The 17,657-nt window shown below is 32.6% G+C and overlaps 2 protein-coding genes across 3 annotated transcripts; one reads left to right on the top strand and one right to left on the bottom strand.

Annotated features, from left to right (window-relative positions):
• Positions 1–340: 340 nt before the first annotated feature.
• Positions 341–1,262, top strand: LOC146536251 (vacuolar ATPase assembly protein VMA22-like). Its single transcript, XM_085189780.1, has 2 exons — positions 341–553; positions 641–1,262. The coding sequence occupies exons 1-2, from the start codon at positions 535–537 to the stop codon at positions 1,099–1,101; spliced, it is 480 nt and encodes a 159-aa protein (XP_085045906.1). The 5' UTR covers positions 341–534; the 3' UTR covers positions 1,102–1,262.
• FucTA (glycoprotein 3-alpha-L-fucosyltransferase A) lies at positions 1,128–16,428 on the bottom strand. 2 transcript variants are annotated; one of them, XM_085189763.1, is made up of 8 exons: positions 16,271–16,428; positions 10,161–10,392; positions 8,404–8,558; positions 7,610–7,850; positions 6,586–6,783; positions 5,920–6,152; positions 4,660–4,831; positions 1,128–3,924 (listed from the first exon to the last, which is right to left on the bottom strand). In XM_085189763.1, exons 2-8 carry the CDS (start codon positions 10,326–10,328, stop codon positions 3,724–3,726), a joined length of 1,368 nt encoding a protein of 455 aa, XP_085045889.1. In that variant the 5' UTR covers positions 10,329–10,392; positions 16,271–16,428; the 3' UTR covers positions 1,128–3,723. The 2 variants fall into 2 exon arrangements, with proteins under 2 accessions (XP_085045889.1, XP_085045888.1); XM_085189762.1 differs by having other exon boundaries at positions 10,155–10,392; positions 16,271–16,427.
• Between the last annotated feature and the right edge of the window lie 1,229 nt (positions 16,429–17,657).

The following is a 17,657-nucleotide window of genomic DNA, read 5'->3' as shown; positions in this document are numbered from 1 at the left end:
CAAAGTAATTCCAAATGTAATTCTAAGTTTTAAAAAATATATTTATTATATCTACGACTTGACTAATTAAAAATCATTAGTAATTATTATAAATAGCCGAATCTGTTATTTTTTTCTTCTTATTCAGCCTCATTACAAAACCAATGCTTTACAGTACTAAAATGAATTGCAGTAGGAACCGCAGCGTACTGTATGGTGCCGTATCGTGGTAAGGTTTTTATTTTTATATATAAAATGTATGTAATCTGTAAATCTACATTATGTTCCCTTGTCACAACTCACAAGCAAAGCAAGTCCCTTTGGGTAAATTTGTTCTGTGGTCACACAAGAGACATATTATGTGACATATGACATAACGTCAGTTCATTTTCATATTAGGTACTTATATTGTCATGTGATTCCGTTTTTAAAATATTATTTTAATCCTTAAGCCTGAGAATTTGAAAAGAAAAGCCTAGCTACCGTGAAAACCTTATACTATATATAAAATTGCAAAAAAGTTAATCTGCATAAACTTAATATACCTACTTAGTTATGGATATTTCTAAAGAAGGTAAATGAATATAATATATTACTTAGAATATCCAATGACAATTTCATTTATTTAGTCTTAAAATTTTATATTGTGATTAATTTTCAGTTTCTATGGAGACCGTTAATGATTTACTGGATAAACTTGTTTTGAAACAATTACATCTTATGGAAAATAAAATGGCTTGCGAGATGAATATTGAAAAAAGTTTAAATAATGGATACATTCATTTGGCAAAATCTAGGTATATTATGGGACAGAATTCTGTTAGCAAGGAGAGGCTCCCAACAGACAATACTCCGGAATTCTCAGCATTAACTTCTTGTGAAACTATTGAAGAAGACAATTTAAAACAATGGAAAGTAATTATAAATGATACTTCAAGTGTCAACCCTATTCATTGGTTTGGAGTGTTAGTGCCACAAAACTTACATAAAGCAAAGGGTATATTTCAGAATGCTGTAAATTTTGTTGTTGAATGTGTTAATATCCAAATAAATTTAATTGAAACTTTGAAAAATATTGATATTTTAAAACAGTACAAAACTAATCTTGGAAAATGTACATAAAAACCATATAGGGTAAAAAACAAATATTTGTTGTTAAGTTATTTATTTAAACAGTGACAACTGCTATTTATATGTTGGTAACATTAGAATGATAATACTGCACAAGCATGATTTTATGTCACAAAATCAAATAATTTCCAGAATTAAAAAAATATTTGTGAGATTTGAATTTATTACTATATTATCACTAATGTATTCTTATCATTTAAAGTATATCATATAATAAATATTAAATACATATATTATATTATTAACATTTTATTGACTGGTGTTTAAGTTACCATAAGGCAACATTTTTTTATTTGATTGCAAAACAAAATGTTAAGCTTTATTAAAAAAAATTTTGAGATCAATTCAGTTCATGGAATATTAAAATAAAATGTATAATTACTGTAATAGAAGTCCAAGTCATAATATTAATATAAAACTAAAACAACAATCAAAATATCTTTAAAGATTTACATACAAACAATCAATAACAATAAATTACTATTTCATATAACCAATGAACTTCTTAAAGAAGTTAATAATTAATTAAAAAATATAAACACTAATACTATTAAAGTAACTTTTGTGCTACAATTAAAATTAACATTAAAGTATAATGCATAAAAAAAATATTTGTGCTCTATTTTATAGCTCAATGACTAGATACATGAGCTTGATTTAAAACTTAATAAGAAATAAGTACATAACAAACATTAGAAATTAGCATTAGTACCACTACAATAAATTAGATGTAACATATAAAATAATATATAAAAAACATGTTTTACAATAATATATGTACAAAATTACTTATTATTTTCTTTAGAATAAAATTCTTCAAGGTAGCTGTAGTATTTTTACTTTCTTCTTGAACACATTGTTACTTGCGAATAAATTAATTACAGTTTTTATATTGACCCTTTTACAAAAGTAATTTTAGAATCAATACATGTTTGATGGCACTGAATATATAAGACCTTAATAAATATTAATACTCATATTCTTGGCAGAATTGCATACACATAATAAAAAAAGCTAAAATTACATACTTTTAAAACAATAAAATATTAAAATCAACTAAAGGTAAACAATAAATTACATAAAACAAAAACATTAATTACCCTACACATCGATTTATCAAATATTAGGAATGTTTAAACACATCATGATTTTCTTTATAACTACATACATTTGTCTATTTATAAGACTTTTTCACAACTGACATTTTGTGCTAATGTTCAGCAACCCCCATTTTAATACTACCTAGGCATAAAAAAATATTTTTAGATAATACATACAATATAAAAATTTAAACATAGCAGGACTTGAACCCTTGCCCCTGGGAAACCATCCAAGCATTCTGACCACTGAGCCATACTTATCAAGCTATGTTGAAATTCTTAAATGATTGATATCACTTATTTATATTGTTGGCATCTCTGTTGGGTGATTCTAAAAATATTTTTCTATGCTGCATGGAATAACACTTTGAAACTGTTAAAAACTACCTAGACATTGGTTCTATGCATCTCTTCATACTGATTTATCTATAATATGAATTCTTAGGCAATGTCACTATAACATGTAGTAAAATATGTTATTATTATCCTGAATCTAAATATATTACAATTAATATTATTGCATGTATAATAATTACGACACCATAGGTTATTATTTATCACCAATGGACACAATATGTATAAGTAATGGACGCGAATATTAATTTGGTTTCATATAATCAACATAAATGGAATGTTTAAGTTTAGTCAGAAGTTTTTATAAGTGCCAAATATCAATGGTAATATTTAATTTTCTATATTAACACTGAATTATTCAAAATGTTGTTATGACAGATATAATATATATTTAATGGTAAGTTTTGCCAGCTTCTAATATAATCAACCTTAATTTTTTTTATTTAGTGTATGTTTTAAGTATATTTTTTTAATATGATTCTGATATTGGTGTTGAAGTTTATCATTATGTTTAACTGGTGAACAAGCTGAATGTTAATGTGCGTAAATCGTTTTAAATACAACCACCATTAACCACTTAGCCATTAATTAGTCTCTATTATTATAGTATTCACAAATATTCATGTGGCAGCTTAAATTACTTTGAAAACAATTGTTCCACCCTATCGAGCAACAACTCATAAAATTCTTTTAATAATTTAACAAATAATTATTTCTGCGCTCAAAAAGCATAACACTATTATACACAATGTCTACTGGCTTTTGTGGTGTACTTTGAACTTTAGCAAATGTTAAGTATAGGAAAATTTCATGATTTCTTTTCTTCTTAAAGATCAGGCTTTCGTTATAACGAATTAAGTATAACAGTTTTATGGTTCATTTACATGCTTGACAAGGCTTGGGTCCACTAACACAAGCGTCTAAATAGGGTGTTTGGCTTAGTTTGAGAGAGCTTGCAAAAGCTTATTGCCATTGTGTATCGAATTAAGGGAAGTTTGTGGTAAGCCCTTGAGACGTATTTACACGTTAAACTTTAGACCTTGTAGAGAGTTGCAGAGCCTTGCCGAGTAAGAAAATCCACTATTATTATGGTTTCCAAGCACAGATGACATTTCTCGATAATATTTCCTTGTTTTATTTAAATAATTGGTTTAACCCCCTAGGCGGGATCGCGAGAGTCGCGTGCGGGACGGGCGTCGCGGGGCTCGCGCGCGCCGCGCCAGTCAGTGCGCGTGCAGGCGGCGTCGCGCCACCACGCCTGTACGTCGGTGTAGTGCGCGCTGCGTTGCCGTTGCGCGTTCGCGTGAACCATTGCGCAGACGCGGCAGAAGAAATAAGTGTTGATGAATTCGCCTGTGCCCTGATAATTTTGTAGAAAATTATTTTTTTTTAATTAAACGATGTATTTCGTATGTAATAGGGTAGTCTTAAGACGTTAAGACACTACGCTCTCTGCCATATTTCATCTGACATAGCTTGGTGAAAATTAACTTCACTGTTACCAGAGCAAGGAAATAAATAATCCATGACCTAAATGGGAATGAATTAACATCCCTCGCACTTACAGTTCAACGCTGTAGTGGTTGTATTTTAACCAGACATTGTTCAAAGAATAAAAAAAAGCATTCCAATAAATAAGGCGTTCCAATTAACACTATTTATGGATCATCCTCCTCCTATATACATTTAATCTACTTTACACCTAGTGTCCTACATGATGTAGTGCTAGAGCACTAGAAGTAATCAGTGGTGTAATCGACAAAACTTTAAAACAGTTTTAACTCAACCTATGTATAAGCTTAAGGCTAATCCTAGCTCGGCTATAAGCGTATGACTGTGAATGCAACAGGTTGTTGGTTCGATTACCAGCCGAGAAAATGCAATATTTAATATTTTCATTTCTTCACTCTGGCATCTAGGTTCCCTCTACAGCGTGTACTGTGTGTGGGAATAGCGTGAAGCTAAAGAAATGTATGAGCTTTTATTGCTTTTAAAAGTTTTATAACATTTTCAAACATATTTAACGATGTCAAATCAAAAAAATACTTAAATAACATAATCAGCATTTAACAAATAACATTATCTATAAAATTACCTTCCATTTAAAATATGAATTGTACAATATATCATCTTCGTCCAACCGTCGCAGATAGGCAGCAAGTTCTTCGGGGCCGGCGAACTCTTCTACGTGAATGTAGGAGTTGTGGGGCGCCGCGGCCGCGTATTCGGAGGGACGAGCGCCCATCACTATGGGTAGAACGTCATGCCTGCAAGGAAATGGCTCGATACAATAATCCCGCACTCAGCCGGGAACCTAGTGTTAAGGGTCTCCGTCCAATTCTGGAGGCATTGCGTGTTGAGTGGCGGAACCCAACGCCGCGTTTTGATCCGACACCGCCCACAGCGGGATGAGAATCCACAACCAGACATATTTACAGTCACACATTATGCCCCTGCGCTACGACTGGCCTAGAGAATTTTTTTTTTTCATATATTTTAATGCTTTACAGACTCTTGTACCTTTGTCAGTTTTTTGGTTTTCCCAAACGTAGTATAAAAAAATTTTTTTCCGTAGAAAGTCTGTAATGAATTTCAAATTTCAACAGCAAATGTATCTTTATTTCTTCATCTAACTTACTGAAGCGAGAAGAAATTGTAAGCGACTAGATATTTTGATCCTAGAAGATAAAATAACCAAACAACGAATGATTATCGTATTTAAAATTTTTCAATAGGTATAATGACGCTGCTTAACACAACTGCCAACTAAGAGGTAGATGGCAAATGTTCAAATTACTGTAATTTTAAACACGCGTAACAGATTTTAATCATAAACGTTACGCGCTTGAAGAACTATTCTTATCGCAGTCGCCTTGAAATAACAATAAACTATGATTGCTTTTCGATTTCTACTCTTACAATAATTAATGTTATAAAAAATTCGTGCGTTGTTGATCCTAAAAAAGGGAACAGGCTGAAATAAAAACCTAAGGTCATAGTGCCATAGGCCATTACCCCAGGCCTATAAGAATTCGAAGTTGCGGGTGGGTACCCGCAACCTGGAAGAAACCTCGGGACGCCTCAAAGGCAGCCGAGGCATCGTAGTAGCAAACGAGGGATCCTGTGGTGTGATCCATGTAGGTGGAAAGGGTTTCCGTTGCGTTTTAGTGGGTAGTGTCGGGCAATTCAGATGAGTCCCAAAGTACTATTCGCTCGTAGTTCGTACGTACCTACGGATGGTCTACGTTAACGCACCAAACACATTCTAAGGATGCAATACATATTAACATATACACAATATTATATATAAATATATTTGTAAAAAATCTATTAAAATAATTTAAAACATACTCACTGAAGACCATTGACAAAAAACTTCTCCGTAATATAATCCCTGCAGTTTGAATTTTCAAAAGCTAGATAGAATTTGTATTCCTTGTCCAACATTTCTAAGCAGTTTGGGTCAGCGCGTGGGCAGTGGTGGGATCCACACGCGCCGTAAATATCAACTGGGATGAATTTTGATAATTGTCTAGCGTATTGCAACCGTCTGTTCCTAGCGTGACAGTTTGATACAAACCATGCTACCTGGAATCAATATTGCGTAAAGGTACAACAAATAATCAATAAAGGCCGGCCTATGTTATAATATTTATAAGAACATCGCTTCTATATAGGAGTTTTATAAGTTAAGGAAACTGTGTGCGGAGTTAACTTCCGCAATTCAACACGTAACGTTTTGAATGCCGACGGAAAGTGGAGAACGGAGTGTAATAATTCAATATTCTCTTTTCCTAACCTGCTATATTCATGTTAAAAAAGAGATATTACATGTATTGTGTAAGTACTTCTTTTCACAAAAAGTAGTATAATAATCCATAATGTAAATATAGAAAAAAAATGATTCTGCACTAAAATAATTAAAAATCCTTTTAAAAACGTAAATAAATGCTGAAATCTTTATAACGGTTCAATTAAGTAAAATAAGAAAAGTGTATTATTATTAAAGGTATGCATATACCTTTTTAGTTTTATTGGCGGCGTAATTTCTCTCCGGTTCTCTCTCCATGTTCAATGGATCGTGGTATACCCATCTCTCGTAGGGAGCCACTATGTCAGAGTCCCGGCGGTACGTGGCGGTCCAGTTGAACACGTCTAAGGAAGTGGGACGAAGAGACGCCGTATGGTACGGACACTCCAGATAATATAGAATCCAAATCTATAAAATACGATTTTGATGAATTTATATTCATTTATGAAACCAGTTCTGGTGCAGGGGTGTGACTGTAAATGTGATAGATTATGAGTTCGATTCGTACTCGAGGATATGAAATATTTAATATTTTCGTTTCTTCGTTCTAGGGTCGAGGCAAAGCGGGGGCGTTGAATTCCGATTTCGGCCACAGCCGCATGCCTCCAGAATTTGGGAGGGCAGTGTCTCAACACTAGGCTCCCTCCCGTTGGCAGAGGATAGAGCTAGGATAGGAGCGGATAGAGGACTAGGCGATAAATCATTAATCTTTTAACATATGTAGTTTCATTCTTTTCATTAAATGTAGGTACATCGTTTAATATTGGTTAATATTAATGAACTGTGAATACGAAGGTTAGATAAGAACCCAGTTTACCTTTCACATTTAAATTTTGTTTCATATAAGTAGGTATTATTTCTTAAATTAATAAATTGGTAACACAGTAATGAAAGGCAAATTCAATTAATAATTTTTCATATATTCAGAAAACACCTTGTTTTAAAAAACTTCGAAGAGATTTTAAAAAACAAAACGCACAAAATATATACATATATTTCATTGCGACAGTGTGCGCGTATCTAGCTTCTAGATAACCTAATTGCTTAGTGTTTAGGTGGCATTTAAGCTGTACAGGTTTTAAATACGTTCAATAGTTAAAGGCATCTCTGTATTTTCTTACAAATATATTAATGTAATCTCAATATTAATAAAAAAGATGAACGTTTTGAAATTCCCATTATAATTTTCGGAGAATTTTTTGGAAAAATAAAGTTTCTCCTGTTCTTTTCTTACCTGACGTGGTGGTCTCTTCACGTTAAACGGCGTATGATGGTCTTTAAATAATATAGCATCGACATTCCCCGCCTCTCTGGCATCCGCCGTCAGGCTGCACCGGTCTACGGGGCACTTGTTACGTATGAACTCCGTTCTACCCGCAGACACGCCCCACGCTCCTAACCCGTTGGCCAGTAAAATTTTCTTGATCGGCACATTTTCATCTTTTGGCAACGTATACATTAATTGCTCAACAATTCTGTATAGAGAAATATACTGATGTTATTTTAAAATTCATAAGTTTTTCTTTGGCTTTGTCTCTAGGAAAGCGGAGTGTTTAAATCTTAGAAGTTAAAGAGACTTCTCTCTCTTCTCTGCCTACCCTGCTGAATGAGGGATACAGCGTGAAACTCAAAAAAAAAGTAGCTCGTTATACGAGATGAAATAAAGAGCGTAAAACATTGTGTCAGTAATTTATGTAAATTACTTTTATATGCACGTCGAATTATGAATAACGTTAAGCTTTGTTTACAATAGCAGGCGTGAGTAATGATTATATATCGTCTTGAAGGTAGCATTATACTTAAACTAGTAACTAGTATATTATATCGATTGTACCTACACTGTAAAAATATTTACTAATACTATGTAAAATATTTTTAAAAGGTCTACATTCTTGTTTGTAACGAATTTAATACTAAAAATTACAGTTTACGGTTAAAAAGAACAAAAAAAAATATTTCAGAAACAAATCTGTTTCTAGATGTATTTCATTTAAATTGAAATCATTAAACAAAATATAAAATATTGACCTATCATCGCCGGGTGCATCCTCAGGAAAAAGTTTAGCGAGAGGGTCGTGGCGCCGCGGACGTTGTTCACCTCCAGTCAAGAACCATGCTCGTTTTGAGAACTCATCATGTTCCTCATTAAATATTATTTCGTTTTCTGTTATACGATCCTGAAACTATATATGAAGGTTGAAACAACTATAACATTCGAAATTCACGCATTATCTATACCAACAGATAATAAAATTGTAGCTGATCGTTGTTTGTACATGGAAGATATAGAAGCAATGATTTTTTTAATTTTTGTTTGTGCGTGCTGATCTAAGAAACTGCTTAACCGATTTAAATGCAATTTTCATTATTGTATTTTGGCAAACTTCTCTTAACATGTAGTGTTTTTTTTTAAATCGGTTCATAAATAGAAACGCTTCGTACAAAAATTGAAGATCTCGAACTTTTTCTGAAATTAAAGCTTAGATTATCCGGGGCCCTTTCATGTGATACCTCATTTGAACTAGCCTACCTTTCAAAATTTCATAATTCTAGGTCAAACGGAAGTATCCTATTAATTTTGATTCCCTTTATCGAAAATCAAATACGCATTTTTTCTAAAAAAACGGAAACACCATTCACCGTACGGTACGTCATAAGTACGTGTAAGTATCTAATTCATATAAAATAAATAATAGTTAAAAACACATAAATAAGTTGTATCAATTATATGAGAAATTACTATAAAGCTTTATAAGAACGTAGAGCTTAGTAGTCAAAGTGCTTGGTTTTTAGAAAAGGTACGGATTCTAATCGCGCTAGGCTAGAATTATTTTATGGTTGAACACTTTAAAAATGTTAAAAACGTTCTATTTATGAAAATTACATCCGCTTTTGAAGCAAGTAGGTGTTACAATACCGCATGTTCGTATTATAATACGATAACGACTGAAATAATAATCGTTGTATTATAATTATTTTAAACGCATGCAGTAGTTTCAGGCAGCAGTTATAACTAAAAACAATTAGAAATGAATATTTTCTCTTTCGTCTCAACCACCAATAATGCCTGCTTATAATTGGAAAAAAACAAAGAAAATCATATTTAATTCCCAATAAATATAAAACTGAATACTCTATACAATATATGTATACCTATTCATATTATCTATATATATAAAATCGAAAGGTCACTCACTCATCACGAAATCTCAGAAACTACAAGTGCTAGGAATCTCAAATTTTGCATAGGAGTTACTTATAGGACGTAGGTGCACGCTAAGACGGGAATTTGCAATATTCGACTTTTAAGGGGTTGTTTTTGGGGTCGAAAGTTTGTATGAAATTTCGTTATTACAAATGCTAGGAGTCTCAAATTTTACATAGACGTCACTAGGACGTAGTCATGGGGACAGAAATTAATAATAACATAGTTCACGCGGGTGTAACCGCGAGCGGGCCGCTAGTTTTTTATAAAAACGAAGCATATCTTCAATTTTAGTACCGATTCCGTTTTCTACTATCAAAACAATACTTGTGAGGTGGCAGGTATTTTTATCGTGTTTTGTCTCATTACATTAGTGAAAAAAAAAGTTTTTAAATATATTTTACCAAGAGGGCATCAAACCCACAATCATCACGTATAACACATATATTTATGATTATTTATGATATTATTTATAATTATATTTCTGTTTAGGCATAAACACTTATTTCTCAAATGACAAGATTGATCTACGAAACAAAAGTTATTGCAAAATATTTAAACATTTTAATATTACTTGTACATGAGGTTCCTCTTTCAAAATTGGCAAAGGTTGCGGTGGTGGTGGCGAGGGAATTCTGGTAGCGGTGAAAGGAGGCGGGCGCGGCAGCAGCAGCAGCGCCACCGCCATGAGTAGCAGCGGCATCACCAGCGCTACCCGCCGCAGGACTCGTGCCGCGCGCGCCCACATACCTCAGCGGTATCTTGTCTGTGTTATATGAGTAGCCATCTTGGTACTACCTTTTTGTGGACATCTGAAATTAAATGTATATTTTAAATTAATCCTGATTAAGCAAGTCTTTTTTAACTATTAAATTCCTATAAATATAAATAAGTAGATATATTTATATATCAAGTATAAATATTCTGAAGACTTCATTGAATTGCATCTGGTAAAAAAACAATATCGCTTAAGAATCACTCAGACCGGAGATGTTAATTTACTTACGTTTTTTTAAAATTGTCTATATTTATTTTTATAAAATAGCTTCATAATAATAACTTCTTAGCTATTACACTCTTTAAGCTATTATCGAAAATCATCACTCGATCAATCGAATCTTTTTAACATTCCTACAGATGATAAAAAACTTGCGAACACAATTTCCAAATATTATTTTTAATTACTTTACTATCCACACAGATATCTTTATCTGCATAATATAGATACTATAAACATAGGTATCTATAACAAATATATTGTAACTGGGTAAAAACAGTGTCGATATTTTTAGCTTACCCGCTTTATCGATGAGGGAATTCGGTATTGTGTGTGTGTGAGTGGCGGAACTCAACGCTGCGGTTTGCCTCGTTACCAGAGCGAAGAAATGAAAATACTAAATATTTAATATCCTCGAGTGGGGATCGAACCCGTAGCCTGTCGCGTTTACAGTTGACATTTCGTGGCGCCTCAATTTTTTTTATAATACAAATAAATTTGAGGGCTGGTTTCGAAATTTGTAAATTAATTTTAACATAGTACATGGTATGGTATGGTTCGGAGTGGCGAGAATTACGGGAGGCCTATGTCCAGCAGTAAACGTTGAAAGGCTGATGGATGGATGGATGGATGGATGGACATGGTAATGATTAACTATCAATGAAACAGACAAATCGCTGGTCAGGTAAAACACACGCAGTGTAAGGTGGCGTACTCAACCAAGAGTTTTTTTTAGTTTTTTATAGTTAAGTATATATTAAAAAAATATCTCTCTTTTATTATACTTGGCAATTGGCCTGCTATAAATATATTACCTATAACGAAAGATCGAAACATCGACGGTCCCAGATTTGCCTATAATAGAAATATGTGTTTACTTTCAAAAACATCTTAGGCAAAGTTCGAACATACTACACGTATGCAACTTTAAGTAATGCAATTAATGTTTGTGCTACAAGTGCTTAGGAGATAATTATATTAAGATTTCAATCGACAATTGAAATGGTGCTATTTTAGTTGTAGGTTCTTAATTTCTTTTACATAATGACAATAAAAAAATCTAATCTTATGACAATTCCCCACTCTTTGATTTCTAGAGGAGGAATGCGTGTTGAGCGGCGGTACTCAATGCCGCGCATACCAGAGCGAAAAATTTAAAATATTTATTCAATTAATAATTATGTAGTGCAAGCCGCGAGCGGGTCGCTAGTCGTAGATAAATGTAGCTTTACATCCATATCATGATAACACAAAGTACCGCTACCTATTGAATCAATACAGTGCTTGAACTTGACAGTTTCTATTAGTACTTACTATACCGTTCTAAGTGATAATTTGTTACCGTTTTGTCACGTTACCCACATTATTTTTAACAAACGTATGAGAATATGTTTTTAAAATATACTAAATGATAGTTAGTTTTAGCCTTAAAATAGGTCGAGCGTTGTTAGTTTAAATTTTTATACTTAGTTTGTCTATTTGATCCCGTTAAAGTTGGAAATTATTATTTTAAATAAAAAAATAATATATATATATATATCTATATATAGAAATCGAAAGGTCACTCACTCATCACGAAATCTCAGAAACTACATGTGCTAGGAATCTCAAATTTTGCATACGAGTTACTTATAGGACGTAGGTGCTCGCTAAGACGGGAATTTGCAATATTCGACTTCTAAGGGTTTGTTTTTGGGGTGGAAAGTTTGTATGAAACTTCGTTACTACAAATGCTAGGAGTCTCAAATTTTGCATAGGAGTTATTTATAGGACGTAGGTGCTCGCTAAGACGGGAATTTGCAATATTCAACTTCTAAGGGATTGTTTTTGGGGTGGAAAGTTTGTATGAAACTTCGTTACTACAAATGCTAGAAGTCTCAAATTTTGCATGGACATCACTTATAGGACGTAGGTATTAATAGAGACAGAAATTAATAAAAACGTAGTTCACGCAGGCGAAACCGCGGGCGGGCCCATATAGTATAATTTATATCAGATAAAAATGGGAAAATACGAAATCTTCATTACCTTCAACGAAGACAGTTGACAGTACGTGAAAACTTATTTTTTTATTCGTTCTGTGTCGCATCTGTCATCTATAATTCTAGTAGCTAGACCGATTAATTATATTCATAATTTTAGAAAATACTAGAAAAAAAAAATACGGGAAAAAAATATATAATAAAATAATTAATTAAATAACGTAAAAAAAAATAACGGTAAAATCAAATACATACGGGATAATAAAATAATTTGTTTGAAAAAATGTTACGATAACTTTTGTTTTTAACCCCAGACGCTAACAAAAGGATGTTTTATGTTTGGCGTTTCTATATTATATATTAAACGGATGAACTGACTTTGATTGAGAGGTGAAAAAGATATTTTTGTTTGAAAATGTAGAAAACTCTTTATCTGAAGAATTATTTTTGTAGGGGGAAGGGGGTCTGGGACAAAATATATTTTTTTATAATAAACAATTTTCAAAGTTTTTTTTTGTATCTATATAAAGTTTTATTTCCGCCATTGGGATACTAAGCTAATTTTGAAACCAGGATTGCGTTCTCATGGAACAAACGTAAATTTTTATCATTTTTTGAACGATAATGACTGATAACGACGGTTATCCAAGTGATTTTAAGCCATGGCTAAGTAAATTGTGTCGTTTAAACAGACCGAATATAACCCTATAAAATTCGTTTGTATGGTAATATTTTTACAACATTATAATTGTGCACTCAAGGCCTTTCCTAATCCGTTCATAGCCATCAATTTTATATTGCTCGCAATTTTATTCCTATTTTGTAGGATGGCACTGTTTATTTTATTGTTATATGTAATGGTGGATATTTTTTACATGTATTAGTTAGTATTTTATTATTATAAAAAGAATATTACGCTATAGTAACACATTTTAGGGGAATTTTAGTCCACGTGAAATGAATCTGACTAGAGAAAATATATTTTTTTATTTGTTTTTTAGGATTCCGTACCGCAAAATGTAAAAACTGTTATAAATTGTACTTTCCGTTGATTGCACCGTGAAATTGGTAAGGAACCCTCGGTATGAAGTGTACGCAGTAAGGCGATAGGTTGGCTCTTTATTAGGTTTTCTATGCGGAGGATAGAAATAAACTATTAAATACAAAAACTGAAATGAAAAACTGAAAATGAGGTGGAGCATGGAACAGTGCCTGGGAGTTGCGACCATAGGTGTAGACTTTCCGATATACCAATACTCGCCTTAACAGCTTCAGCTCATTTAAATTATAAATAGGTGTTAACCACATTTATACTTAATTAAAATAACAATCAAATAAATAATTGTCCAAATAATCAAGACGGCAAAAATTTATTTTCTAGTGCAAGGGCTTGTGTGTGAGGTCTACGCGAGCTAGGAGAACTTCCAATATCCCGCCAATACTTGGATAAAATGCACTTATATATGTATATGCTGGTTTAACTCTGTCTATTTGTAAATTAATTATATGTAATATATTGGTCCTACAGGTGTTTTAATAATGGTTAATACTCCATACGTGTGTTTGCCTATTATCGGTGACCTCATTATTTTCACTTTTAAAAGTATGTCGTGCCGGAAGTTAGTTTTTGCACGGTACTTACATATACATTTGTGTAAACCATTTAATGTCTAACAATGAAAAGATAGTATCTTTTTATATTGTACATACATAAAATTGGTGCGATTATATACATATAGACACTATAATTAATAGATACTACCGATGCAAAGCTTTATAAAGTCTCATATAATAAGCCTAAGAGTTAATCGCTTTTAAGTACGATTTTCGTGACAAATATTGAATTTGGAGATATAATAATAACTTTGTGTTATCGATTTAAAAATATATTAAATGTTAAATGATATTAGGAACACATTTTGATTTAGAAACAACGATATCTAAAAAGAAGAGTTGTAAAATTTGGAGTGCCTTAGTTTTTTTTATCCCAGAAATGAATTAAGTAATAAGTCTACTTAAGGAGGTGAAAAGTCTGCCTTCAACACACGTGATGGTTATGGGTTCAATCTTCGGTCGGCAAATGTTTAAATAAAATTTATAAATATAAAATTTATGAACGAAATATTATATTATGAAATACATATACATTACAATACATAATACAAGAAGATTGTTAGGACCGTTTAAGATATCGGTTATCAGGTTCAGTACTGTAATTATTTTATTTTAGAACTGCAGTCTATAACTTCGGTCGCGTATTCGCGTAGATAATTAGTTATAATCTTCGAATTTTATAAGACGTAAAATCTAGGTAGTAGCTTCTTGTAGGACTGACTACTGACTTTCATAATAACTTGACGATTCAAAAGTGCCTGTGATGATCAAAGAATATTTTGATTTTAAATCTCACTCTCTCGTTCTCATAGGAATTTCAAATACATGCCAATATTTTAGGCTCAATATTTTCAGCTGTGCGTTATCTATCAATTACTCAGTACTAGAAGAGTTTTATAAATATATACCTACTTACATGATAAGTTTGGATTTTATATTTATTTGATATTTAAAAAAATTATAGCTTGTTTAAATAATGAAGCATTTCATTTCGCGGCTATTATTTAAGAGATAGGCACGGTTATTTATTAATAGGTATATAAGTTCGCTGTGTAAATAAAAATAATACAATAATTCCAAATTTATTTATAGGTACATTGAATGACAATTTTATAAAATAATATACTACATTTATAAAGAGTTTTTCCCCGCATAGGAAGAAAAAGAAACCTTTTCAGAAAACATTTTTTTTTGTTTTATCATTTGATTCCACTGCGTTCAATTCATACATAAATATATTATTTAACATAAACCTAGAGCAACCTGGGAACCTAGTGTTAGCTCTATGCCCATTAAAACACTTCCATTGCCCACTATTAAATATTTCATTTTCTCGAGCGGAAATTGAACCAAAAACCATCGTATTTACAGTATCACAGCTTGTACCTCAGCATCACGACAAATGAAAAAAAATATATGTTAATTAAAAACTAAAATACTACATATCAATTAGTACGTGAAACAGATAATCAAAATGTTTAGATTAATATCGAATACAAGCGTTGAATAACAACGGTAACGTGTGGTTTCATAATTATAAACAGTGATACTAAAGCATGTGAATGTTGTTCAACGATCGTAAACATGTGGATTGTGGGGGAGTATACGCACGTTCACTTCAATACTAATTACTATTGTGTTAATACTCTCTTCTTTTTATTAATGAGATTTATAAGAAAAATATTTTTGGTGTCATTTATCATCATTTCATTTCGTTAATTAAACAGTGCTGGTTTAAAGCTTCGGTGAGCAAACTAAAATAAATCGTGCACCTACTTATTAGCTAATTATAGATATTGTTATTTATATTCTATTATTATTATAAATTATATATAAGTAGTCATATAAATTATATTTCATAAATTTTAGAAAGATCGTACCTTTACGGATCCCACTCAACATCCCGTAGCAAGGCGTCTTTATTTTTTTTAATAAATACCTTTCAAAGGTATATAAACAAAAAAAATAAAATATATTCCTATATGTACGAAAATGTAAAACACTATAAAAATTACATGCATAATTTATACTTAAATTAGTTTATTTACGATTCTATTGTACCAAAATTTTACGACAACAAAAATTAAACACACTTACATAACACGTTGTTTGAGGATATCTCTCTCTGTACCATAAGTATATTTATTTTTCAAGTGATATATATTTTGGTGTGCAATTTTCACAGAAGCACAGTGTTTTCACAGTTGGGTCGGGTGTGTGCACATTTCTGTGCGCGTCGATAGAGGCGCGCGCTCGCCGCGTTATTGGCAGCGCGGCGAGCTGCGCGCGCATGTCGCCGTCTGCGGCATTCCCTGCATTGGTGTGACGTATGGGGTATGGCGCCGCTAGGAACACCCGCTGCGTGCCAAACTGAAATCCTCCACCTCCAAAGTTCACTCTCATTACCATCTTTTCTTTTTGTACCTTGCATGTATTTACGTACATGCCTACTAATGATATTTAGCTAGCTCGTCTTTGTGATGTGTTCCGTTTCCATAATGTAACTGTATTTCCACTTTTAATCAAGTATTTTATTATTTTTTTGTTTTAAACATTTATTATTTGATAATTGTTTTTTTTAGTATAATGAAAATATTGCGACACTGTTTGTTGTCGCGGCAGAGCGCAGATAAGACAAAATTTTAATTATCCTATAAGAGTTCCGTTTTTATCTCTTGAGGTACGGAACCCTACAACCTTATGTATTATAGTAGTTCATTTCATACAAAACTAGTGCATTGCCTACGCCCAAAACATAGAATTTCGTCAATACAACATAGTTCATTTACTTAGTCAATATTTAAAAGTTTCCCGTAGGAATACAATTGTCAACTTGGTATTCCGTATTAATAAACCCTCGGGGGCCGACCCCGACGCACTAGCGAGGATATCACAGTGAGAATGAAGCAGTGGCGTAGCTAGGGTATTTGCTGCCCGGTGCGGCTTGGGGACTTGATGCCCCTTTCCTGTTGATGAGTTCAAAAAAAAAAAACGTGATCGTCGACGTTGAGTTCTAAAAAAACAAAGTGATCGTCGACGTTGAGTTCTAAAAAAAAAAGATCGTTGACGATGAGTTCTCGACTTTCATGCCCCTTTTCTCTTGATGAGTTCTAAAAAAAACAAAGTAATCGTCAACTTTGATGCCCCTTTCTTTTTGATGCCCGGTGCGGCTTAGAGGACTTGATGCCCTTTAAAATGGTATAAGGTCTAAAAAACAAAGAAAAAACACACTGATCGTCGACTTTGATGCCCTTTTCCTTTTGATGCCCGGTGCGACCGCTCCACTCGCACCCCCCTAGCTACGCCACTGGAATGAAGACGAACGTGAGAATGAAGAAGTTTGGCGCTCAATTGTCTCCGACTACCCCGCTAGGGATAAAGCGTGAAGCTATGTATGTATGTAGTATACACAGGATATCAATTAGGTATTTTTATAATACTTAGTTTTTGTGAAAATATTTAAGTCTCCAAGATAATTTTTAAA

This window comes from Heliconius melpomene, chromosome 9, assembly GCF_056956725.1.
Source record: "Heliconius melpomene rosina isolate 202511_hmr_F chromosome 9, ASM5695672v1, whole genome shotgun sequence".
In the NCBI taxonomy this organism is placed as follows: domain Eukaryota; kingdom Metazoa; phylum Arthropoda; class Insecta; order Lepidoptera; family Nymphalidae; genus Heliconius; species Heliconius melpomene.
This window is presented reverse-complemented; position numbering and strand designations above follow the sequence as displayed.